General features: G+C 42.1%; 1 protein-coding gene and 1 long non-coding RNA gene across 2 annotated transcripts in view; one reads left to right on the top strand and one right to left on the bottom strand.

Annotated features, from left to right (window-relative positions):
* Positions 1–24,875, top strand: part of prkcha (protein kinase C, eta, a) — a 39,977-nt gene that overhangs the window by 11,435 nt on the left and 3,667 nt on the right. The window contains exons 3-12 of the mRNA XM_047346055.1: positions 587–740; positions 827–861; positions 954–1,036; positions 6,317–6,446; positions 6,546–6,679; positions 6,763–6,894; positions 8,477–8,650; positions 11,569–11,723; positions 19,509–19,647; positions 22,430–22,618. Coding sequence (XP_047202011.1) covers positions 587–740; positions 827–861; positions 954–1,036; positions 6,317–6,446; positions 6,546–6,679; positions 6,763–6,894; positions 8,477–8,650; positions 11,569–11,723; positions 19,509–19,647; positions 22,430–22,618 — 1,325 coding nt within the window. The remainder of the gene's footprint in view (positions 1–586; positions 741–826; positions 862–953; positions 1,037–6,316; positions 6,447–6,545; positions 6,680–6,762; positions 6,895–8,476; positions 8,651–11,568; positions 11,724–19,508; positions 19,648–22,429; positions 22,619–24,875) is intronic.
* On the bottom strand, positions 2,239–4,447 carry LOC124855907. Its single transcript, XR_007035182.1, has 2 exons — positions 3,642–4,447; positions 2,239–3,367 (listed from the first exon to the last, which is right to left on the bottom strand). It is a non-coding gene; the product is annotated as an uncharacterized LOC124855907 (long non-coding RNA).

Genomic DNA, 24,875 nt, shown 5'->3' with positions numbered 1-24,875 from the left:
ACTGTGAAGGACTTGTATATGTCATTCCCAAGACGAATTGACGCTGTATTGGCCGCAAAAGGAGGCCCTACACCATACTAATAAATTATTGGGGTCTAAAACCAGGTGTTTCAGTTTCATTGTCCAACCCCTGTAGTATGGAATGGTATGGAATTTGAAAATGGAAAATTAGAAGGAGCCCTGCATGCAGTCAAATTATTTCATCACTGGCTTACTAGTTACTGTTAAACTGGTTGTGTTAAATGTAGTATCAAAAATAATAGGGATATAAAAAAACAAACGTGTACAGTATAAATGGGAGGTCAGTGCTCTGCTTAGAGCCTCACATAAACTAGGACTGGCTCTGGTTTTCAGCTCTTTGTTCGGATTTGACATTTTAGGAAACTGGTGGATGGTTTGGCCTTTATAGAACAATCCTAAATTCAAAAAAGCATAACGCAAAGCAGAACTGCCTGACTAAATAGACGAGTTTTGATTACTGTCAGTTATTATTTTCAAATACATAAGAACTGCATTTCAATATTTTGTTTTGGTTTGGTTTTTTTTCAACATTTGTTCCCAAAGTGTTCCTCTATTCTCGTTGCAGATGTCGCAGTAATAAAAGAGAACACCCACAAAGAGTTTACAAGGACGCGGCAGGGCGCTGTGAGGCGAAGGATCCACCAAGTCAACGGGCACAAGTTCATGTCCACTTTCCTCCGTCAGCCCACCTTCTGTTTCCACTGCAAGGAGTTTATCTGGTGAGACCCACCAGCCAAACTGAATCATTGCTGTCCTACATCATTATTTTGGGGAAGACTTAACTATTTTCTCTCTTCTGTTGCAGGGGTGTTTTTGGAAAACAAGGTTACCAGTGTCAAGGTGTGCAGGCTTGGTTTCTTCTTTGTTCAGTTGCCACAGTCTGTGGATCATCCACAGAGCAGATATGACTATAACCTTGTGTGTGTTTTCAGTGTGTACGTGTGTAGTTCATAAACGATGCCACCAGCTGGTTGTGACAGTTTGCCCACGCATGAAGAAATCAACCAAAGAGCAGGTGATTGTTTACCTTAGCAGGGTTTCATTTGGGTTTCATCAGATCTATGAGACAAACATCAGGTTCTTTTTTTCCATTTCCCACATTTTAAAAACTTGTTTAATTAGTAGAAAGTCCAAAAATATCGGTCCACCCCCACACATGTATTTCACCCACTCAGCACCTGTAGTGATCAGCAGCCATTACAGCTTCCTGTTTCTGTCTGAGTCGACCACTGAGCCAGAACAACACCCGTCACTAAACCTCTGATGCATTTTCATCTCTCTGCAAATACACCCATCAGTAATCTGACTGTATAGTTTGTAACAACACAGGTTTCTGAGCAAATGAAGCAAAAACAAAAATAATGTCCCACTTACAGAAATAATCTTGATCTTATCCTTATCAGACTAAAGGCCATACGTCAATATTTTTGCAATTTTTCCTTTCAAGGGTGTGTTCAGGGTTGTAGCCCACAGTAGCCTTGTTCAGTTGCATGTTCAAAGTCAAGTAATTTGTAAAAATAAATAAGCGTGAAAGAAAGAAACCGACCGCGAGGCAGAAAGTTGCCGGAGAGTGATGTTGTTGCATAACACTTGACCTTTTCATGTAAGCCAAGAAGTAGTGACTGCAAAGTCCTCACCTTTGAGTTTGAAAGGAAATGTTAATTTATCAAATGAGGAGGAGGAAGTCACGAGAAATGTTGTCAGAGAGTAGTTGCTTGGAGACCTAGCAAACCAGCACCACACTCAGTAATTTAAACACTCTGTGGTGAGGCAGTCTTTAAGACTTTTTACTCATTTTGATGAGGGTTGCAAATACAGTGGAAACATGACATTTAGTTCCATAAAACGTAGGGATGGTGTGATTATCGATTGGATCGTCTATTGGATCATGATTTATTTTTTCAAAGGGTGATCTTTATTAATTAATACCGTGCTGGGGATGTAAAATCAATTTTATATGCGCTTCTCTGTAATTTAAAATGTTTTAATCATCATCCCCGTGATCTGTGCAATAGAGGGAATAGGATGCGTCTTTCTCATTTTTCCTTTCACTTTTCTCGGAGTAAGCGTCAACGCTTCACGTCTCTCCGCTCGTCATCTTCTTGCGCTATACTCTGTGCGCCACAAGTGGTGCCGATAGTGCTGTATTATCACGTATAGTCACAAAACGAATAAACCATGACAGGCATACATTTGAACAAGTCGAGAGTCACAGTGTGAAATAAACAGGCTTTAATAAATAATGTGTGCCAACAAAAAAGCTGAGTTAAACGGTAGAATTTCTTAGAAAATGTAAATGTTACCACAAAATAAAATCACTTCAAATATGACACCTACTTGGGTTTGCCTTTCATAAGAAATTATTTCGAACAAACTTAAAGCTTAAAACATTAAACAATAGAACATTGCAGCCTGCGTATGATAAACAAATGAAAATAAATATATTACCTACTTTTACAAATTATTTGACAAGAAAACAAGCATGTTAACTTTATCTGGCTTTAGCAGACTGCGGTAGCGGGTTACAACGTTCCCTGCTTTACTGAAAATGCGCTCCGATTGCGTGCTGGTCGCAAGAATGCACAAATATTTCTCTGCAATTTTTGCTATTAAGGGTAAGCGGCTTTCGTTCCTTTTCCACCATTCAGGAGCGTTGGTTTCTCCATCAACTACCTCTTCTTGGAGGTAATTCGTCATTTCCGCCTGCGCTCGTTGCTCAGGAGTTGCAACAGGTGCAGGTCTTATTGAGCCAAGGAGACTGTCCAGTGTTTTCTTCTTTTTGCTTGGCTGGGACTGGGAGAAAGGAGGTGCATCGTCGCCATCCGTAGAGTCCAGCACAGTCACAGGTGGTCCGGAAGTAGTCTGCTTCCAGAACAGCACCATCTCATCCTCCAGCTGGGTTCTGATGTAGTCCAGGTCAATACTGCCCACGTGAGGAGCTTTGTACCGCGGGTCATGGAGGGGTCAAGGAGGGCAGCTGTGCGCATTAACTGGATGATCATGTCGTTGTCATATCTACTGTCAAGTTGCTCCAGGATCGTTTGTTTAATGGCTGCAGTCAGTTTGGCATCGGTCTCTTTTTCCTGGAGAGTATCTTTAATCAAATGAAGCAGAGGCAGCAGCGATGATGTTGGTGACGTCACGCGCACTTGACAAGAAGTCTGTAAATTAAGATACAGACTTCAGTCCTACTGTGAAAGCCTCCAGCACGCTTACATCTTGCCAGCTAATGGTTGGTAGTGTGACGCCGAGTCCTGTCATCAGCAAAAACCTTTCTGATGTGAGGCAGCAGGGTGAGGATCCTCAATGTCATCGCATATTTGCTGCCCCAGCGCGTTGCACAATCCTGTTTTATAAGAGAAAATATAAAGAGCAAAGGGCAGTTAGAGGCTGAGTAAAAGCAATGTGCGTATTGATACTTTCTAAATGCGCTGTCTTCTGTGTGTATGTTTGTATGCAGACACCGATAAAACTATCCTCCAATCTATGTTATGTTATTGGTAATAATACAGTGGCAACACTAAGCTAGTGATGAAATTGTACATTTTTAACAGAAAACATATGATTGAAACTGAGTTTGTTATCGCTTGGTGGGATAACGGCTAAATGTTAATACTTACAGTTATTAAAGAAAGCGGTTTCTTTATCCCTTGTTGCTCTTTCCTGAGTTGCTGTCGCCTTTGCCAACTGTGTGAAAAGGCTCCATTTATTTGGCGACACACTCCGAAAGCCCGGTCCGTTTTGTTTTTTTCTTTATTCAAGGCATTGTTGACGGCTAAGACCAAATTATGCCCGAAACAACTGATCCATGTCCACTTCAGATCACGAACAGCTGCAACGATGTTGGCTCCGTTGTCGCTTGTAATGCAGACGACTTTCTCTTCTCCTCTTCCCCATGATGGCAACCCATCCTGGAGTGCTTCAGGTCGCACCGCCGCGGTGTGACGAGACATTTGGATTTTAATGTCCAGTCTTTTGAGACATAGTGCGCAGTTATGGACATATAAGGAGACATGTTAATGCTTGACCACATATCCGTAGTCAAAGCAATGAAGTTGGCCTCTTTTAATTCATTAACTATTTCCCCTCTCAGCTGTTCATAGTTTTGGCACAGCAGTCTCCGAGAAATATTTCCTCCCAGGCGGTTCATTCTGCGCATCCAGTCTAGTCAACATTTTTTTGAAACTTTCTCTTTCAACCGTCTGAAACGGGACGCACTCCTTCGCCAGAAATCTTGCAACAGCTGTTGTACACTTGGTCCATCTTTCGCTGCCTGGCTTGTATTTAGTTGATTTAGCAAAAGCTGCTGATATTGTGGGCTGCCCCCCAGAAGCACCTGCAGCGCTGCTGGTTGGACGCAGTTTTGCGGCCTCGGCGGGGTGATGGACTCGAATGTGCGCGAATAAATTTGTGGTTTGCCTATCCTTCACAGGCACACATCATTTGCATAATGTGCAAATAGGCTGTTAGGTCTTGAGGCTCACCGTCAGCATTTGGATAGAACCTAAAATATGCCGAAATAACCGACTTAGCTTTCTTTTTGGGCACCAAATTGCTGTCTGACTGCCATGTTTTCGGCACCAAGATTTATTTTTTTTGATGACCTAATTGCGCCCGCCCCATCAGCCGATTGGATCGTCTATCGACGATAGCCAGTGACCTCGATCTTACGATCAGAAAATAGGGCGATTTTCCATCCCTAATAAAACGACATATAAGGCCTTTTCTTGTACTTTCACATTAAATTGGACCAGACGTTTTAGCTCAGTTAAGATCATCAAAATGATTTTCAAGTTTATTATTTGTGTTAAATCAGTTGTTATTACAGGGAAAGCTTTCTTAAGGAAAGCTGTGGGTAAAACATCGAGACAGCAGGAAGAAGAGCTTAGTTGCTGTACGATTTCTTCTAAGTTTTAGTAGTTTATTTGGTGAAATTGGGAAATTTTGTCATAATCAGTTCTAGTTGGAGACAACATTGGTACTGGAGTTGATGTGGATGTGCTGACTGCCCCTCTGACCTTTTGGGTTTTTTCAGTGAAGAAGTTAGCAAATTCATTGCAGGTCCTGTGGAGTTCAGATGCTACAGTTACAGGAGGGTTTGTTAGCCTGTCGATTGTGGCAAATAATGCACTAGTGGTCAGATAGGGCAACATCAGTTACAGACACCTTGGAAATGTTTAGACCCTTAGTGATGATCAAGTCCAAAATATGTCCCTGTTTGTGTGTTTGCTGTTTAACATGTTGAGTCAAACCAATATTTCTAAGAGTGTCACATAGATCTATTGGACTTCTGTCTTCAGGATTGTCCATGTGAATGTTGAAGTCTCCCACAATAATTAAACAGTCATAATCAACACATATCACAGATAAAACCTCATTAAAATCACTGATAAAATTTGTTTTGGACTTAGGAGGCCTGTAAATATTCAAGAACATGGTTCGGACTGGGCTCTTTACCTGGAGAGCCAAATATTCAAAAGAGTCAAATATGCCCAAAAATACTTTTTTACACTCTAATAAATCTTTAAACAAAGTGGCCACCCCTCCACCTTTTCTTTGCTGTCTGCTCTCACAAAGAAAATTGTAGTTCGGAGGCGTCGCCTCTATCAGAATGGGAGCTTCATTAAATTCATGTAACCATGTTTCTGTTAAAAACAGAACATCAAGATCTGCTTGCAAAAAAATAATGAAAGATTTCTTTACAGAATTATTTTTAAAGCTTTCTTCAAAATCACTACATACACTAAAATCATTATGTCTTTGTGATAATGTCATTCACAATTGTATATCGGAGGAAATAATACTTCAAAAAATCAACCAGAAAGTTCAAGCTTTGACACATGTTGTTGTTTCAAATGCACAACGATTCTAATACAACAAAATGTTTAGGAGCAACTATCACAAAAAGTTTCGAGAAACTATGAAAGGACACCCAAAACATCTGAGTTTTCTTACAGCTCAAAAGTATGTCTTTCAAATACTAAGAAATGTATGGAAACTTCTAAATTTGAAGAAAGTTCACACTATCCAAAAATCGCTCTCTCATTCTGACATTTTGCAAATATAGATAATTTTGGTAATCTTGACTGACCAAAAACAGTGATTGATTAAATGTCAGCTAGTGAGGAGAAAATTGTCTCTTCTTATATAGAATATGTAAATATCTGATTTTAGCTACATTTATAGGTAGCTATACATAAAATATATAAACCAAAGCATGTTTTTTTTTTCTGTTGTATTGATTTAAATGATCTATCTGACCTATACTGGTTAATTTACTGTTGTTTCTTTGCAGGATACAACTCAAGGTTTCAGCATCAACGTCCCTCACAAGTTCAACATCCACAACTACAAGTCTCCTACTTTCTGTGACCACTGTGGTTCGCTGCTGTGGGGAATAGTTCGGCAGGGCCTGCATTGCAAAAGTAAGAGCCAGCTGGCAAACCTTGCTTCTGAAAGTTGGAATCTGATTTCCCCTTTTTATGTAGGGTTTTAATTTCTCTCTTTTTTTTTTCCTTTTATAGTCTGTAAAATGAATGTTCACATCCGCTGCAAAGGCAACGTCGCCCCGAACTGCGGGGTGAACAGCGTGGAACTGGCCAACAAGCTTGCAGAGATGGGTCTGCAGGCCGGAGGGCTCTCCAAACGAAACACCATGGTAGAAAGACTTCCTTTTTTACATCACTCCTAATTATTTTGGCACAAATTTGGATCTGTAAACATGTTGATCTTTTCCTGCAGGTTAAAGAGCTGAGCAGGCCATCATCTGAGAGCCGGGTGAGTACGAATTCGGAAGTTCAACCAGAGACCCCTCGGCTGGGAATTTCAAACTTCACTTTCCTTCAAGTGCTTGGCAAGGGCAGCTTCGGCAAGGTGGGAATGACAATAGGAAATGTTCTGTAATGACTGGGATTATGGAAGTGACAAATCTGATAGAAGTTCATTTTTAAGATCGAAACACTTTTTCACAAATATAAATGGAATTTTGTTCTTCCAGTAACACCAAAGTTATTTTATTTACCACAAAAACATCATTTATGTGTTTGCAGCATATGGAACGTAGCCAGTATGAATGTTGCCTGCAGGTTTCTAGGCTCCACAGAACTGCTGGAGTTTTCACGAAAGTCTCATCATATATGATTCTTCAATACTATTTAGACTGCACCTGGAAAGAGGGAAAAATCTTGGGCTTGTCCCTTTCTTATAGATCGTTTTTTGCAGATATCTGTTTAAGGTGTTAAGGTGGCATAGATTGTGGACCTTTTGTTTTTAATTCAATTCAGTTCAGTTTATTTATATAGCACCAATTCACAACACATGTCGTCTCAAGGCACTTCACAAACGTCAGGTTCATACATTCCAATTAATCGTAATCATTGAACAGTGCAGTCAGATTCAGTTATTTATTTAAATTGGATAAAAGGTTTTTCTGTCTGAGGAAACCCAGCAGATTGCATCAAGTCAGAGACTTGCAGCATTCACTCCTCCTGGATGAGCATGTAGAGACAGTGGAGAGGAAAAACTCTCTTTTAACAGGAAGAAACCTCCAGCAGAACCAGAACCAGGCTCAGTGTGAGCGGCCATCTGCCACGACCGACTGGGGTTTAGAGAGAACAGAGCAGAGACACAAAAAGAACAAAGAAGCACTGATCCAGGAGTCCTTTCTATGGGAAGGAAAAGTAAATGTTAATGGATGTAGTTCCTTTAGTCGTTTCATCTAGAAAGAAAAAACATATAAACTTTGAGACAGTTTTCAAGGTTAGAATCTGAAAGAGAGCACATAGTTAGTCACAGTAGAAGCTCTGTCAGTAGCCATGTCTAGGAGAGAGAAAGGGTTAAACACTGAAAGACAGGGCTATGTGGATCATCGGTAGCTGATAACAACATCAAGTTGTTGCCAGCAGAAGCTTAGATGATTCCCCTCTCCAGGCAGGTGTCACAGGTAGACACAGAGTCAGGCCAGGTGTAGCTTCTAGGAAGAGAAAAGAGAGAACATAAAGTTAGAAGCTGAAATAACAGCAAATAATGCAAAATTGGAGAGTAGTGTGAGAATGTAGCGAAGAGGGTGAAAGTGGTCATTATGTCCTCCAGCAGCCTAAGCCTATATTAGCATAACTACAGAGATAGTTTCAGTTTATTTATTTATATAGAGCTTATTTACAGCAATGTCCTCTCAAGGCACCCCACAAAGTGTCCGGAACGGCGCGGGGCCGCTGGGGAGGCCAGACCAAACTACCGAGTGCCAGAGCCCGCCCACCCCAGAACGGGGCACGTGTAGGGGCACTAAGTACAAAAAGTTACTTTGTCAAAAAAATCTAATGTTTTTCTTCTTAAATATTAAGAACACATAGAGGTACCAGCAGTCCAAGAAAACCAAAGAGATTGACCAGGTAGGACAGCTGAGGAGTTTCCCTGCTGCAGGTGTGTAACCGTGTGGCGTGCATGTTGTCTGCAGGTGATGCTGGCCAAACTAAACGGCAAAGATCACGTCTTCGCCATCAAGGTGTTGAAGAAGGACATCATCCTGCAGGATGACGACGTCGAGTGCACCATGACGGAGAAGCGGGTGCTGTCGCTGGCCTGCTGTCACCCATACCTCACGCAGCTTTACTGCTGTTTCCAAACACCGGTCAGTACAGCATGAACACACGTGGTCTCGGAGCTCCTGTGAACGAATCCTCCTCCTGCTTTAATTCCGATTCATCCAGCTTTCAGGAAAGTTAGTGTGATGCAACTGATGTGAACGTGTTTTCATAGTCCCTCATCTGAGGTTGTCAAGCTAGAGTCATACAGAGACCCCTGACTCGCTGACTATGAGGGGTCAAAGTACCAAAAATTTACTTGAAATGAATTAAAGGTGTGAAATACTGAATGTGGTAAAATTGAGTGCTGTAAAAACAAACACGTGTTTCATTTCACCTCTGTGAAAATTTGAATCTGTGAATTTGGAGCTCATTAAAATGATAACATGGTAAATATTAATGTTATAAATGTGAAGGTTATCAAATTCAATTTTGCCCATTTTAAATCACTGCCTTGATTTTAGCTCCTCCATTTTTACCACTTCAGTTTTATCATTCATTGCGTTCACAGCGTAATTTTTGTTACTTCCGGTAGATCGGAATACGGCAAGAGCCCCGGCGTGACAGCGGAGTACTTGTAGTCCATCGCCATTCGCATTTTCAACAATACGGCAGTGATATTGTTGGTCACGGGGTGGAGCAGCAGGGAGTCTCAAGAGAAGAATGCCCAGATTGAGTCTCCAGACTCTCTACCTCCGTCTCTCTTTAACACAATGAGACAGGAATTAGGCACCTTCTCCGGAAGAGGGAGGGAACGCTGCTCGATGGGCTGACATCTGCCAAAGCGAGCTGACACCAAGAAATACCGAACCTCTTTTTTTATTTATTTTTTTATTAAGTGGAATCCTAATAAACCGAGTAAATATTTGAGTTCAACAAACCTACATTCTTGTGTAAAAGCATCTTAAGCGTTAATTTGGGGTCACAGAAAATGTATTATTTACATTTTTACTCACAATTTTTGCCACCATTGTCTGCCATTGCTGCCCGAGCTCGACCAATCCTATTCAACACACAATGAATCATAGGAAATTGTGGGTCACGGACTACAAAACTACGCTGTTCTGCCGTATTCCGATCTACCAGAAGTAACAAAAATCGCTGTGAACACAATAAATGATAAAACTGAAGTGGTAAAAATATGAGGTGCTAAAATCAAGGCAGTGAATGAAAACAGGCAACGTAAATTTGATAACCTTAATATTTATAACATTAATATTTACCATGTTATCATTTTAATTACCTCCAAATTCACGGATTCTAATTTTCACAGAGGTGAAATTAATCACATGTTGGTTTTTGCGGGACTCAGTTGTACCATGTTCAGTATTCCTGAACATGGTACAGGAACAGTACACCTTCAATTTATTTCAAGTTCATTTTTGTTACTTTGACCCCTCATAGCTGACTGCTGATTGGTCAGAGAACGTAATCCCAACAGTTTGACTGTAGCAGTTTATGCATCAAAATACTTTCTTGTTTTACGAAATTTTTATTTTCAGCACAGTTTTTGGCATTAATCATAGATCTATCACTTCTACACCTGGATTCATTCCTCTATCTTGGACAGATGAATGCAAGAGTAGCATTAAAACATTTTCAGCTCTTAGTTAAATGTAAATTCAGTGACACACTTAAAAATAGCCTTAGATTGCTAATTTGTTGTTTTAAAGTATAAACCTATAAACAGTGAAAATAAATCACCAAAAAATATTGTCAGATGGAACAAAAATACATGAATAGACAGGAATTTTTGAAAAACAGCTGTAAAAATCTAATCTGGTTTCTGAGACTGACAAAAATCTGATATGGGAATTCCAGCTCGGGCATGTTTCAATCACGGCGTTCCTTTCCCATCAGAGGGCGAGCTGTTCGGGAAACTTGCAGACGCCGCTGTGATTACAAATCAGGACAAACACAAAGACGTACAGCGATCCAAATGACATCTAAAACAGGCAATATTACTGTCTCATATGCCTCTGTATCGCTGCAGTTAAAGCACATCATACCATATTTTTAGACTGCATCTTCTCTGCTGGTCAGCAGGTGGCAGCAGATGCCCAGACCTCTGAGATTCTGAAGCAGCAGAGCTGTTCCTGAGGCTTAGACACAGGATGATCATAATCTGCTTTAGATGTTTGACCTGACCTACTTCTTCTATGAAAAACTGATCTGAGGGTACGATTGTTCCTCCACCTCCTTTTCAGTTTTTTCAGCATTTTATTCTTATCAGCTGTTTCCTGGTACTGCAGACACTGTCGCACATCAGAATCTTTTGTTGTGAAATCGCCTCGTTTAAAAGGTGTTAAATTAAATGAGATGTTGATGTTAAAACTGGTACATACGTAAATGTGTGTTTGTTGGTGTGAAAATAGAAGCAGAGGAAATGAGTAAGACCTGTAGTTTCTGTAGAGGTTGAGACGGCTGTAATTTGTTTTTTAATTCTGTCACTGAGATTGAGGTTTTCACATCTGTAAAACAGTTTAAAATTTTTTAAATAAATTAAAATAATAATTATTTTTGCAACTTTTTATTGAAGTTACATTGTAAAATGTGCTTCATGCATTATTTTCTGAGGTCAAATGATGTTTTCTAATACAAGTGCAGCTTATTACTGACACAAAACGGAGCAAAGTTCAAATAAAACCTATTGGAATTTGTCTCATTCTATCAGGTTACAACTCAAAACTAAAATGCATTTACAACGATTTTATATGACAGACCAACACACAGTAGTGCATAATTGTGAGGTTTAAAGACAATGTGTCATGTTTGTTTTACTAACTACTTTATTAACATTTGAGAAATGTGGGATACATTTGTATTCACTCCCACTACTTTCTAGTTCTCAACCCCAAAGTATGACACTGCCAACACCATGTTTCACCATGGGGATAGTGTGTTCAGACAGAACAGTGCCTCTGTGTAAATGCCATCTTCTCATCTTTATTTTCTTCAATGGCAGGACCGTCTCTTCTTTGTGATGGAGTTTGTGAACGGAGGCGATCTTATGTTCCATATCCAGAAATCCAGGAAATTTGAAGAGGGCAGAGCACGTTTCTACACAGCGGAGATCACTTCAGCCCTGATGTTCCTGCACAGCAAAGGCATCATTTACAGGTTTGATCTGAACACACACAGGCCCACAGAAATAAAGCACACAGATGTTAGAAAGTTATAGTATATGTGCACAGAAATTTCCTTCGTGTTTTCTGGAAAAATGTCTCGTTCGTTCGTTCGTTCGTTCGTTCGTCGTCTTCCGCTTATCCAGGACCGGGTCGCGGGGGCAGCAGACTCAGCAGAGACGCCCAGACGTCCCTCTCTCCAGACACCTCCTCCAGCTCCTCCAGGGGGAGCCCAAGGCGTTCCCAGGCCAGCCGAGAGACATAGTCCCTCCAGCGTATCCTGGGCCGTCCCCTGGGCCTCCTCCCAGTGGGACGTGCCTGGAACACCTCCCGAGGAAGGCGTCCAGGAGGCATCCAGTATAGATGCCCGAGCCACCTCAACTGGCTCCTCCCGGATGGCCGAGCTCCTCACCCTATCTCTAAGGGAGTGCCCGGCCACCCTACGGAGGAAGCTCATTTCAGCCGCTTGTATCCGTGATCTCGTTCTTTCGGTCATGACCCAAAGTTCATGGCCATAGGTGAGGGTAGGAACGTAGACCGACCAGTAAATTGAGAGCTTTGCTTTTCGGCTCAGCTCTCTCTTCACCACAATGGACCGGCACAGCGCCCCCATTACTGCGGCAGCCGCACCGATCCGTCTGTCGATCACCCGCTCCATTCTTCCCTCACTCGTGAACAAGACCCCGAGATACTTAAACTCCTCCACTTGAGGCAGGAACTCCCCTCCAACCTGAAGAGGACAAGCCACCCTTTTCCGGTCGAGTACCATGGCCTCGGACTTGGAGGAGCTGATCCTCATCCCAGCCGCTTCACACTCGGCTGCGAACCGCCACAGCGCATGCTGTAGGTCTTGGCTAGAGGGGGCCAGCAGGACCACGTCATCTGCAAAAAGAAGAGACGAAATCCACTGGTCCCCAAACCAGACCCCCTCCGGCCCTTGGCTGCGTCTAGAAATCATGTCCATAAAAGTTATGAACAGGATCGGTGACAAAGGGCAGCCCTGCCGGAGTCCAACATGCACCGGGAACAGGTCCGACTTAGTGCCGGCAATGCGAACCAAACTCCTGCTCCGCTCGTACAGGGACCGGATGGCCCCTAATAAAGGGCCCCCGATTCCATACTCCTGGAGCACCCCCCACAGGGCATCACGAGGGACACAGTCGAATGCCTTCTCCAGGTCCACACAACACATGTGAACCGGTTGGGCAAACTCCCATGAACCCTCGAGCACCCTGTAGAGGGTATAGAGCTGGTCCAGTGTTCCACGGCTGGGACGAAAACCACACTGCTCCTCCTGAAGCCGAGGTTCGACTATCGGTCGGACTCTCCTCTCCAATACCCTGGCGTAGGCCTTACCAGGGAGGCTGAGGAGTGTGATCCCCCTGTAGTTGGAACACACCCTCCGGTCCCCCTTCTTATAAAGGGGGACCACCACCCCAGTCTGCCAGTCCAGAGGCACTGTCCCCGACCGCCACGCAATGTTGAAGAGGCGTGTCAACCATGACAGCCCTACAACATCCAGACACTTGAGGTACTCAGGGCGGATCTCATCCACCCCCGAAGGCTTGCCACCGCGGAGCTTTTTAACCACCTCGGTGACTTCAGCCTGGGTGATGAAAGAGTCCGACCCTGAGTCCCCAGCCTCTGTTTCCACCACGGAATGCGTGATGGCAGGATTGAGGAGATCCTCGAAGTACTCCTTCCACCGCCCGATAATGTCCTCAGTCGAGGTCAGCAGTCTCCCGCCCCCACTATAAACAATGTTGGCAAAGCACTGCTTCCCCCTCCTGAGGCGCCGGACGGTTTGCCAGAATCGCTTCGAGGCCAACCGGTAGTCCTTCTCCATGGCCTCACCGAACTCTTCCCAGGCCCGAGTTTTTGCCTCTGCCACAGCCCGGGCCGCAGCACGCTTGGCCTCACGGTACCCGTCAGCCGCCTCAGGAGTCCCACAAGCCAACCACAGCCGATAGGACTCCTTCTTCAGCTTAACAGCATCCCTTACTGCCGGTGTCCACCACCGGGTTCTGGGATTGCCGCCACGACAGGCACCGCAGACCTTACGGCCGCAGCTATGGGCAGCAGCATCGACAATAGATGCAGAGAACATGGTCCACTCGGACTCTATGTCTCCAACATCCCCCGGGATCTGGTCGAAGCTCTCCCGGAGGTGGGAGTTGAATACATCCCTGGCCGAGGGCTCCGCCAGGCGTTCCCAGCAGACCCTCACTATGCGCTTGGGCCTGCCGAGTCTGTCCGGCTTTCTCCTCCTCCAGCGGATCCAACTCACCACCAGGTGATGATCAGTGGACAGCTCAGCCCCTCTCTTCACCCGAGTGTCCAAAACATGTGGCCGAAGGTCTGATGATACGACAACAAAGTCGATCATCGACCTCCTGCCTAGGGTGTCCTGGTGCCAAATGCACTGATAGACACCCTTATGTTTGAACATGGTGTTCGTTATGGACAATCCGTGACTAGCACAGAAGTCCAATAACAAAACACCACTCGGATTCAGATCGGGGAGGCCATTCCTCCCGATCACGCCTCTCCAGGTGTCACTGTCGTTCCCCACGTGGGCGTTGAAGTCCCCCAGCAGAATAATGGAGTCCCCGGGAGGGGCACTTTCCAGCACCCCCGACAGGGACGCCAAGAAGGCCGGGTACTCCGCACTACCACTCGGCCCGTAGGCTGAAATGATAGTCAGAGACCTCTCCCCAACTCGAAGGCGCAGGGATACAACCCTCTCATCCACTGGGGTAAACCCCAACACGACGGCTGAGCTGGGGGGCAACAAGCAAACCCACACCAGCCCGCCGCCTCTCCCCGTGGGCCACTCCAGAGTAGAAGAGAGTCCAACCCCTCTCAAGGAGATGGGTTCCAGAGCCCACGCTATGCGTGGAGGCGAGCCCGACTATTTCTAGTCGATATCTCTCGACCTCCCGCACAAGCTCAGGCTCCTTCCCCCCCCAGCGAGGTGACATTCCACGTCCCTAGAGCCAGCCTAAGCATCCGGGGATCGGGCCGTTGAGGTCTCCACCTTCGTCCGCCACCCAATCCTCTTTGCACCGGTCCCTCACGGTTCCCCCTGCAGGTGGTGGGCCCACTGGGGGATGGCCTCGCGTCTCTCTTTGTCTCTCTTGGGAGAAATAACATCACTGCGATGATATATAAATCAATAAAATCATTTAAAAGCACTAAAATACAATAGATGCATCTAAATATGTTACTGGAGAACTAAACTGGTTAATCAGGACGTATTTATCTAGGTAGCTTTGCCTTCTTCCAGACATGTTCTCGTGCTCTGTGTTCATTAATGACTTCAACTGATAGTGTAAGAATGAATGCTTGTACCAGTGATGCTTACAGAGAAGAACTCTGTACCTTCGTCCTGCGTTTAATGAAACATCTTCAGAGTGCAGAACATGAGAATATCTGTTAAAATCCAGTCTGCCTGTTTGAGGGTAGTCAGTTCAAACAGTTCCTGAGGAGTGAGAGAAGCTGTCATAAACATGATCTTTCCTGCTGACTTAATCAAAGTTTAAATCTGAGCTTTTGATTTTAAAGTTAAGTTACCTAACCAGCATGCAATACCATAGCTTTAGATTGCGTCACTTGTCACTTTGTAAAAAATCATTAGACTATCTGTAAAAACACCAAACAACCTGAGTCTGCTGAGAATTTGGAGACGCTGATGGATCAGAGCACAAACACTGTTCACTTGTGTTTGCCACCATCAATGTGAACTCCCAGGTGTATAAAGGAGTTCACTTGAGGATGTTGTATCTGTGCACTGCCACCAGGAGGTGATCTCCAACTGGGATCCACCAGCATCTCTACTGTCTTTCTGTGTTAATATGGAGTTGGCTACCGTCACACCAGCTCACACACTCATCCGCTGCTCACCTGTGGCTCTTTAAATTGGAATTTGTGTTTAGCAGACAGAGCATAACAGTGTCATCATAAAATTTCACAGCATATTGATTTGGCTGGGTGACAACACAGTCATTAGTGTAATAAAAAGGGGAACTGATGTAGCCCTGCAAGGCACCAGTGCTGCTAAATGCAATATCAGAAAAGACAGAGTTCAGTTTCAACTGCTGTGGCCTAAAAGACAGGGAAGAACGGTGCGACTTAATTAAAAATGGGATCACATTCAACTGTATCAGTGTTTTCAGAAGGATGTGTGTCTGAATGGAATTAAAAGCCGAGCTAAAATAAAAAGAAAAGCCAGTCCTGCATATGCAGAAAGTCTCTCCAGATGTTTTAAAACCGGGTGCAGAACAGATTTCCTTTTGAATACAAACTGATGTTGATCCAGGTGTGGCTCCACCTCCACCTGTAGCTCATTAATCAACAGTTTCACCACTGGTCTAAAATCATTGTTTACCTGAAGGCAATGCTTTCTTAGGAATTGGAATAATTGAATTTTTCCACACTCAGGAACAGAAGGAATGTCAATGGAAAGCTGGGAATCAAGACAACTCAAATATATTCATTTACCTCCATTCTTCATTGAGATCAGTTCTTCTAAAAAAATGTTTCTCATAAGTGTCAGAAATAAATTCTTATGGAGATCTGATTATTAATCAGAATCAAGGTTCACAGATTTTTATTAAAGTCAGATTGTATCTAACCATTATTATGGTTTTACATGAGAGACTTGATTTTATGGGATATCATTTTTAGCTGCACAACGAGAAAATGTATCATAAAAAATGTCAATTTGTTGACAGTGTATTAAAAAATTATTTTCAGTATATTTAAAAACTATTTAAATGTATGGTTAGGGCAGTATCCGTGCAAGGACTGTGTGAAATGCAGTTAAATATATTCCAAGTCTAATGCATTTCTTCTATGCATGCTGATAATATATGGAGCTTGTTGGAGTCTCACTGCTGTAGATACTCACAGCTGAAACAGATGAGAGCAGCCGAGATGCTAAAGGTCACACAGAGTCTGAAGATCCTCCCTGACAGAGAGGGGTGAGGAAAATGTGGATTTATTGTCATTTCTGCAATACTGAACAATAAATATCACAATCGCATGATTTTCATGAATTGTGAAGCTCTATAATCATGCAAAAGGCCTCATAACTACAGAAGGTTCAGATACAGTTTTTTCACAAACAGAATTAAGCTCAGTTAGTATTGATTTGGAGAATAGAGCCTAAAAAAGATCATTAGTATTGATAATGGTAGACAAATCGTTCCAACTGGTTGTGCACCTATCCCAGCCTCAGATAATAAAGTATGAGCCTTTTTTTTTTTTTTTTTTTGAGATATTATTTCAGCACTAGTGGCCTTTATTTTTATTGTTTTGACAGTAGGCAGACAGGAAAGAGGGGTAGAGAGAGGGGGAGATATTCAGCAAATGTCGCCGGGTCCGGGACTCGAACCCGGGACGGCCGCTTCGAGGACTGTAGCCTCCGTATTTGGTCACACGCTTAACCCCTACACCATCAGCGCTGCGCCCAAGTATGAGCCATTTTTATTCTGCCTGAAGGAGGTTGGATGGCACAGCAGCGGGCGTCCTGCCAGTCCCTGATGGTAGGGAAGGGGGCCATCATGTGAGCAAACAGTAACCTCAGAGTTATATTTAGTTGACGATGTGTCCTGTGGCAGTCTGCAGCTCATAGCATGACTGTTGCTGGCCACACACAGGTCACATCCCAAGCCTACTTTAGAATGATGAGGTAAAATTACAGCCTGTACATCAGGCTGGTGAAAGAAAACACCTCAGTCAGCTTTCTTAAGCTAAGTTACATATAGTGTGCTGTTTATATAAATCTGTTCTTGTGGCCTGATTACTTGTATCTGCGTGTCTTTGTTTGCTTTACATAAGACATGCACATATATACCTTGTATTTTCTATTTATTTACATCCTAAGTGACTTGTTGAATCTGATTATTTTGTGTCCAAGCTTTAACTTCCGATCTGATGTCTTGAGATGTTGCCAATGATGCCATCTATCTGTTGAAATGTTCCGATCCTTTTTGCAGCAAAACACCCATGCAGCATGATTCTGCCACTTCCGTACTTCATAGTTGTGATGATGTTTCTAGGCTTGCAAGCTTACACCTTTTTCCTCCAAAAGTAATAATGATCATTATGACCATGACATTTTAATAACTGATCTAAATCATTTTGTCTAATAATACGACCTATGGCCATTTTGTCAGGTTGGTTGTTGTATTTTCAGTGTTGTCTTGTGCATTGTGCAATGCTGTAAACCTCCAAAAACTGATTAAGGTTATATTTTTGATAAAGAAGGGGACTGCGTTTCTAAGTCTACACTCACATACCTGGACTAATGAAACGTTTACCCAGGAGACCCTAATTGCAGATTTACAGGGAAAAACACCTCAATAAACACTTGAATATTTGCTGATTTGATTTAGCATCTCGAATGTGTTAACTTCTACATAAAAAACATTTTAACCATAAAATGGTGCTAATAACAGTGATATAACTTCTTGTTTAAGGATGTTACAACACGGCCAAGAAAAAAAACGTTTTATTTTTGCGTCATTGCCCTTGTCAGCACTTCCTCTGCTCCTCTCTGGAAATGTTAAGATTTGTAAACCCTGATCTACCTTGTGGTTAGAGCCTTCTTCTTATTAGTCCTCCATTCAGTTTACAGTTTCTGTTGATACCAGGGCATCTAGCTCACCCCGTTTGCACAGAAATCTAAGCTTGACTCGTCTCTGCAGTGTAATTAGGTTGTTGTAGAGTAATTGTTGCTCATGTGCAGCTCTGCTTTAAACACTGGCTGACTCCATACACACAAACAACCTTAACTGGTCATACTCCAGGATAAAGTTCGCCATTTTCTTCAGATTCCATTAATTTTTCCTGATCTCTCTGCAGTGTCCAGTTGGGCATTCACGCTCTGTAAGACTCAGACTTGTTTGTTTTTGGCCACTTGGTTAAACAAGAAGGAAAGTGGACCATAGGAAGCTGAGTCAATGTCACACAACCGTCTTAAAGCAGAAAACAACAAACTAGTTTAATCCAACCAATGAGTGCTTAATCAGCATTTCAGCTGCTGTTTTCCTGCATTTATCATCTCGTTTCATGGAAGTAACTCTTTTTGCTGGTTGAAACTTAAAATGGTAAAAGCACTCTTCTGAGAAGTAAAATTAAGTTTCCTTTCACTATTTTAAACCGCATCCGTCCAGTTTCAAGCCTCCTCTGCATGAATGCTGGGTCATGTGATCACAGATTAGAGCTTAACGCAGATCCCCACACTTAGCAGGTTTAATCTCAGTGTCAGATGACAAAGCAGCAGCTGACACGAACATTCTTCCTGGGAGACTTTGTCTGTAGAGACAAAGCTGTGTGAATTTCATCAGAGCTGTACAAACCCCATTAAATCAATAGAATACAGTTTTACTGCATCTATGCATCACATTTTACTTCATAGATTATTTCTAGATAGTTGAGAAGAAATGATCCAACTCAGCATGCAGGGTTTTTTGTTGTTAGATTAAACAGAACCTGCTCCTCAGCAAAGACAAAAGTAAAATGAACAGGACAAACTGTAGAATCTGCATAAAAATCAGCTTAAAAGTACTCTTAATCTGTTATTCTCACTGCAAATTTCTACCTGCTTGCGATATTATTAGAGACACCAACAGTGTCTGTGTTGGGACTGAAAGCTGTGCAGAACCTGGCGTTTTAGCAGCCGTGAGTTTGGGGAATGTTAAGGTGTGTCTCTATTGCATCACGACGAGCCCGGTTAAAACTGTCTTTTGTGTCCTGTGTTTGTTCCGCCTTTCAGGGACCTAAAACTGGACAACGTTCTCCTGGACAAAGATGGTCACTGTAAGCTGGCAGATTTCGGCATGTGCAAGGAGGGCATATTGGACGGCATGGCGACAGGGACTTTCTGCGGGACTCCGGATTATATTGCCCCCGAGGTCAGTTTATATCCTCACACTAAACAAATCAACAGGAAAGCACACAGTTAGACGACATATCCAAAACCACAGATTTTCAGCAGAAACAAAAATAGTTCAGACCTTCTCATGTTTTTAGCTATTTGTTTTGTTTATTTCTATTGGACAAAATTCGCCAAAGTTTGATTATAAGTGTGGAAAAAGAAAATGGAGCCCTGAAAAATATTACACTCACTCACTCATTCATTCATTCATTCATTCATTCATTCATTCATTCTTGGTTTTTAGTTTGACCTCTGTAGAAATTCTTCTTTATTTTCAGTTAAAAAAAGTTTTAAAATATCTCCAAATAATTTGACATGAGACTCAGGCTGTGTAGAATCTATATTGTTAAGTTTTAACAATATAGATTCTATATTTTAATCTATATTCTTAAATTCTGTTCAATTTTGTTTTTTATCTTAAGTGCCTTTGGGATTAATTGCGCTCAACTATGCTGGATGGAGACTGTTGTTAGAAAAAGTCTCACCAAAGATGTTTTCAATGGTTCTGATCCAGAGTCGGGCACTACGAGGCAGCATGTTTCTGGTTGAAATGCAAACCTTCAGAGGGACATCTAACCTGCTGTCCCAACGTCTTGTGCAGTTCTTGTTAAGTTAGGCTTCCATTGTCCTGTTTTTCTGGACTTTCTCTGGCATTCCTCCTTGGTGGAATAATGTACCGGTTATCCATCTGTGAGATATTCTTGTTTCTTGTGTCTGAATTAATGTAAAATAGATGTTTAACGTCTTTTTTATTTTTTTTATTTACAAAACATACCTTATCATAAACAATGAGGTGGAAATGGTAACAATTTCTGTTAGGATCAATCTCTAACCTGAAAAACCTCTTTAACTACTCTTTAAATTTTTATTAAAAATAGTCTATATTTGTTCTATGAATGAGTTCTATTCAGCGTCTTGGAGTCCAGGATCTTTGGGTTCATGTGATGCAGGTTTTTCCATTGGACCACCTCCATATCAACAAACATGGAGCTTATTGCTCGTCACTTAAAATTTCTTCCTGACTAACTGGAAGGCAGCACGTGTGTGAGGTCAGCTTGTAAACGTCCCTGTCCACTCTTCAGGATGCACATTCAGCTGCATGTTTGCTTTTTTGTAATAAATGACGGTTTTAGTCCATAGTCTTATGTTTAACAGATTTTATTTCTCCACACACCGCAGTGTCTGGATTTATGAAAGGTGTCTTTGAAGTGCTTGACCCTGATCCAACATGACTAAAGCTGAGTTTGTGGACATTGCTATTGAGATTCTCACACTTTACAGTGCTTTGAAAAGCTGTTTGCATCCTTTCAAGAATATACCTTTTACTAAACATATTTTTTTGTACAGTTCTGCAAGGGTTGCTTACCACCAGAACTGTGGAATCAGGAAATTGCTTAAATAGAACCTGTATGACAACATGAAGTAGGTTAAAAGGACTAAAATATCAACAGATCATGCCCTGATCTAATGAAATTCAACACCTGCAAGGCCAAACTCACTGCTGACTATAAAGACCACAAAGACCCGCCTCTCATTTACCAAAAAATATCCTGATGATCCGCGTTTGGGAAAGTCTTCGGGAGACAAAAGTGGAACTTTTTGGAAAGTGTGTGTCTCATGTTACCTTGTGTAAACACAAGCATTTAAGAAAAAGAACATCAAACCTAGCCTCAAACATTATGGTGGTTATGTGATGTTATGTAGCTGCTTTAATGCTTCAGGACCTGGACAACTTCTGCCCTCTACCAGAACATCCTGAAGGAGAAGGTCCAAACATCAGTTTGTGATCTTAAGCACAAGTGGACTTATGCAGCAGGAATATGATAAAAAACATAAAAGAGAAAATTATTTTGGAATTGCCTAGTCAAAGTCTGGATTTGGATCAGAACAATATCCTGTGCCATGACCTTAAACAAGTTGTTCAGGCTAAAAACAATCCAATATACCTGAGCTAAACCAATTCTGTGGTTCATGATACCTCCACAGTGATGTAAAAGGCTCATCGCCAGTTACTGTAAATGCTTAAGGGCAGTTGTGCCATTAAGCACAACTGTTTATTAGTTTAAAGGGACAAATACTCATTTAAATAAGCCAGGTGGGTTTGAATATTTTTTTTATTCCTCAATAAATAAAACCATAATTTACAAAAAGGCAGGTTATCATCGTTTGATAGTAAAATATTTTTCATCTGAAACATTTAAATGTGAAAAACAAGCAAAAACAGAAGAATTATCATTTATTCACGATATAAAAGCTTCTAATGCCTCATGTGAGATGATGACCGTTTTTTTCTAAACGTTTTATCGAAACTGTTTTCATGTTTTGAATCATTGCCTGATTTGAAAGTTTGTCTCTGACCAATAAATCCAGACTCGATAGCCTGGTTAAATTTGTTCAGGAAGATTTTCAGGGAGGTCCAGCTTGTGGAAGAAGACAACCATCGGTTGCCTATCGAGAAAAGGCAACCAATGGTTGAGGAAATTGAGGAAAGACCAAGAGGCGCAGAGTTCCTTCTGTTTTATTGTCTTTCTTAATAGAAAATCTGTAGGTATTCTGTGAATGCTACTGCACACTGCTCCAACTGATCAACCATGGGCAGTTCTGTTCTGGTTTTTCTTCCCATACAGCATGTTTTTTATTATGTATTGGTGTTTTTTTTTTTTACATATTTATATTGTGTTTCTTTATGGATGTGCAGGTATCCCATCTGTTTCCCAGTAGGGAAGATAAAGTCTCCATTGACCATGATGTTTCCACAGATCCTGCAGGAGATGCTGTACGGCCCGTCTGTGGATTGGTGGGCGCTCGGCGTGCTGCTGTATGAGATGCTGTCAGGACACGCCCCCTTCGAGGCTGAAAATGAAGACGACCTCTTTGAATCCATCCTCAACGAGGAGATTGTTTATGCCTCCTGGCTCAGCACGGAGGCGGTCAACATCCTCAAAGCTGTGAGTCTGGCTGCTGCCATTTACCATGAATTTCCTGAGTAGTTTGTTTTTTATTAATAATAAGAAATGTGAATGGAGCTTGGTGCGGTATTTCATCTAATCCCTCTCTGATGAAGCCATCGGGGAGGACATCAGTTCATCAGTGGACTTTTAACCGGCCTTGCAGATAAAAACTGAATAACTAGCTCACCGAAAGATGAGTCCACTAAAGTTATGCACTGTTATTGCAGAATGACTGGCATCAGTTGGACATTTTCCAGCCAGCTGTTTGGCCGGAGTCTGTTGCATAACTATATTAAGGCATGGTTCACTTGCCAGCCACAGTGCTTAAGCTATAAACGTGACACCTCCTCCCCTTCCATCCCTCGCCTCTCTGCACGCTCTTCATCTTGTATCCCTGTAGTGATTCCACCACACTCCTGGAAACATCACGCCAGGCCGATTCGTCCTCAGTGGTGGGCCGGTGTGAGGGGATTTGGAAGCTGCCTGTGTATTTTTACCAAAGGCTTATCATAGATTCATCGTGGCTTTGGAAACAAGTTCATGGAGCTTCAAAATAACAATAAAAAAATTAATAAAATAAAAACATTATTCAAATCTACTGCCAAGAAAAAACACACAAGAGATTCAACACTAATTATTTCTTAAACAAAGACGAAGCAGAAATGGGAAAAGGCTGTGTGAAAAACTAAGTACACTTCATGATCCAACAGCTTGTAGAACCACCTTCAGCAGCGGTAGATCTCAGAAGTGTTCTTTCTTCTGACTTCATCAGTCTCTTCCATTGTTTTGGAGAAACTTTGGTTCATTTCTCTTTCCAATGTTGCTTCAGTTCGTTAAGGTTTGCAGACAGTTGCTTCAGCATTTCAGGTTGAGCTCTGGACTTTGGACCTTTGCAGCACCTTGACTCTTTTCTTCATCAGTCTGTTGTAGATTTACTGCTTTGTTTTGGATCATTGTCCTGCTGATGACCCAGATTGGGCCAAGCTTTACCTGTCCAACAGTTGGCCTCGCATTTTACTCTAGAATACGTTGACATGCAGAGCAGTTTGTGATCGACTCAACGGGTCCAAGTTGCCCTTTTCCTGTGGGTGTATAACAGTACCAAATCTTCAGCCCTCCGCCACCGTGCTTTGCAGTTGGTTGTCTTAAAACATGATGCTGTACATAATAGCCAAACATCCTACTTTGGCCCCGTCTGTCCAAGGGACATTGTCCCAGAAGTCTTGTCTTCCCAATGTAATGCTGCCATATCCTTTTTATAGAGGCGTTCTCCTTCACCTTTATGAAACAAGCCATATTTGTTCAGTCTTTTTTAATTGCCCTGTGATGAACTTCAGCATTTAACATGACTGTAGAGTTTGAGGTAGACTCTGTTGCTGTTGGGTTTGGCTTTTTTTGCAATGTCCATTCTTGGGAAGATTGGCAGCTTTTCCATGAATAAGATTTCTCTCTGCAGGATGAAGCTCTCCATATCTCCTTATAAGCCTTTCCAGATTCATGAGCTGCAACAATTTCTTCACTTAGGTCATTGCTGATGTCTTTTCATCTTGGCATTGTGTTAGAACACACCTGTATGCTCCAGAGCGCCAAACAGACCGAACTCCTGCTTTTATAAGGTGTTCACACTGATGATGGTCTCTTAATCATTGCTTTTGATCAGCAGGTCTTAGTTTCTGCTTTCCCTACTCAAATGTATTAAAGCAGTTAGGGTGTACTTAGTTTTTTTTTTTTTTGGCTTGTCTTTGTTTAATAAATGATGATAAACTTAAATAACTGTGGATCCAACTAAAGAACAGAGCATTCTTATTTTATTGTATTTAATACACAGAACATTACAGAACGAGGTTGTACCTTCTTTTAAGCATGACTGTGAGTTGGAGGCTTCAGTAAAGCAGAAAACGAATACAATGAAATAATGGAATTGATTGAAATTGAGTTAAATAAAGCCTAAAGTGTAACAGTTATCAAGTTATCAAGACAGATTTTAAAATATAATTAGCTTTAGTGTTAAACTGCTCATTTTTAAATTTGCACAGCTGCAACTAAGAAATGTAAAATGGTTTATAAATAATTGAGTATTAGATTTTCTGCCAGCTGAAAAAATGTTCCAGTTGGTCTGGTTGTGTGGAGGGCCCAGATGACACGAAGCCATGGAAAGATTGCATGGGCTTGAGATGAATCCGCTTCGCTGTCTGCAGCCATCTAAACTGGTTGACCCCCATCTGGTCTGTCTAACGCAAACTTAGGTTAACTT

This window comes from Girardinichthys multiradiatus, chromosome 19 (genome assembly GCF_021462225.1).
Source record: "Girardinichthys multiradiatus isolate DD_20200921_A chromosome 19, DD_fGirMul_XY1, whole genome shotgun sequence".
NCBI lineage: Eukaryota > Metazoa > Chordata > Actinopteri > Cyprinodontiformes > Goodeidae > Girardinichthys > Girardinichthys multiradiatus.
Note: the sequence above shows the minus strand (reverse complement) of the source record. Positions and strands in the feature narration are given on the sequence as shown.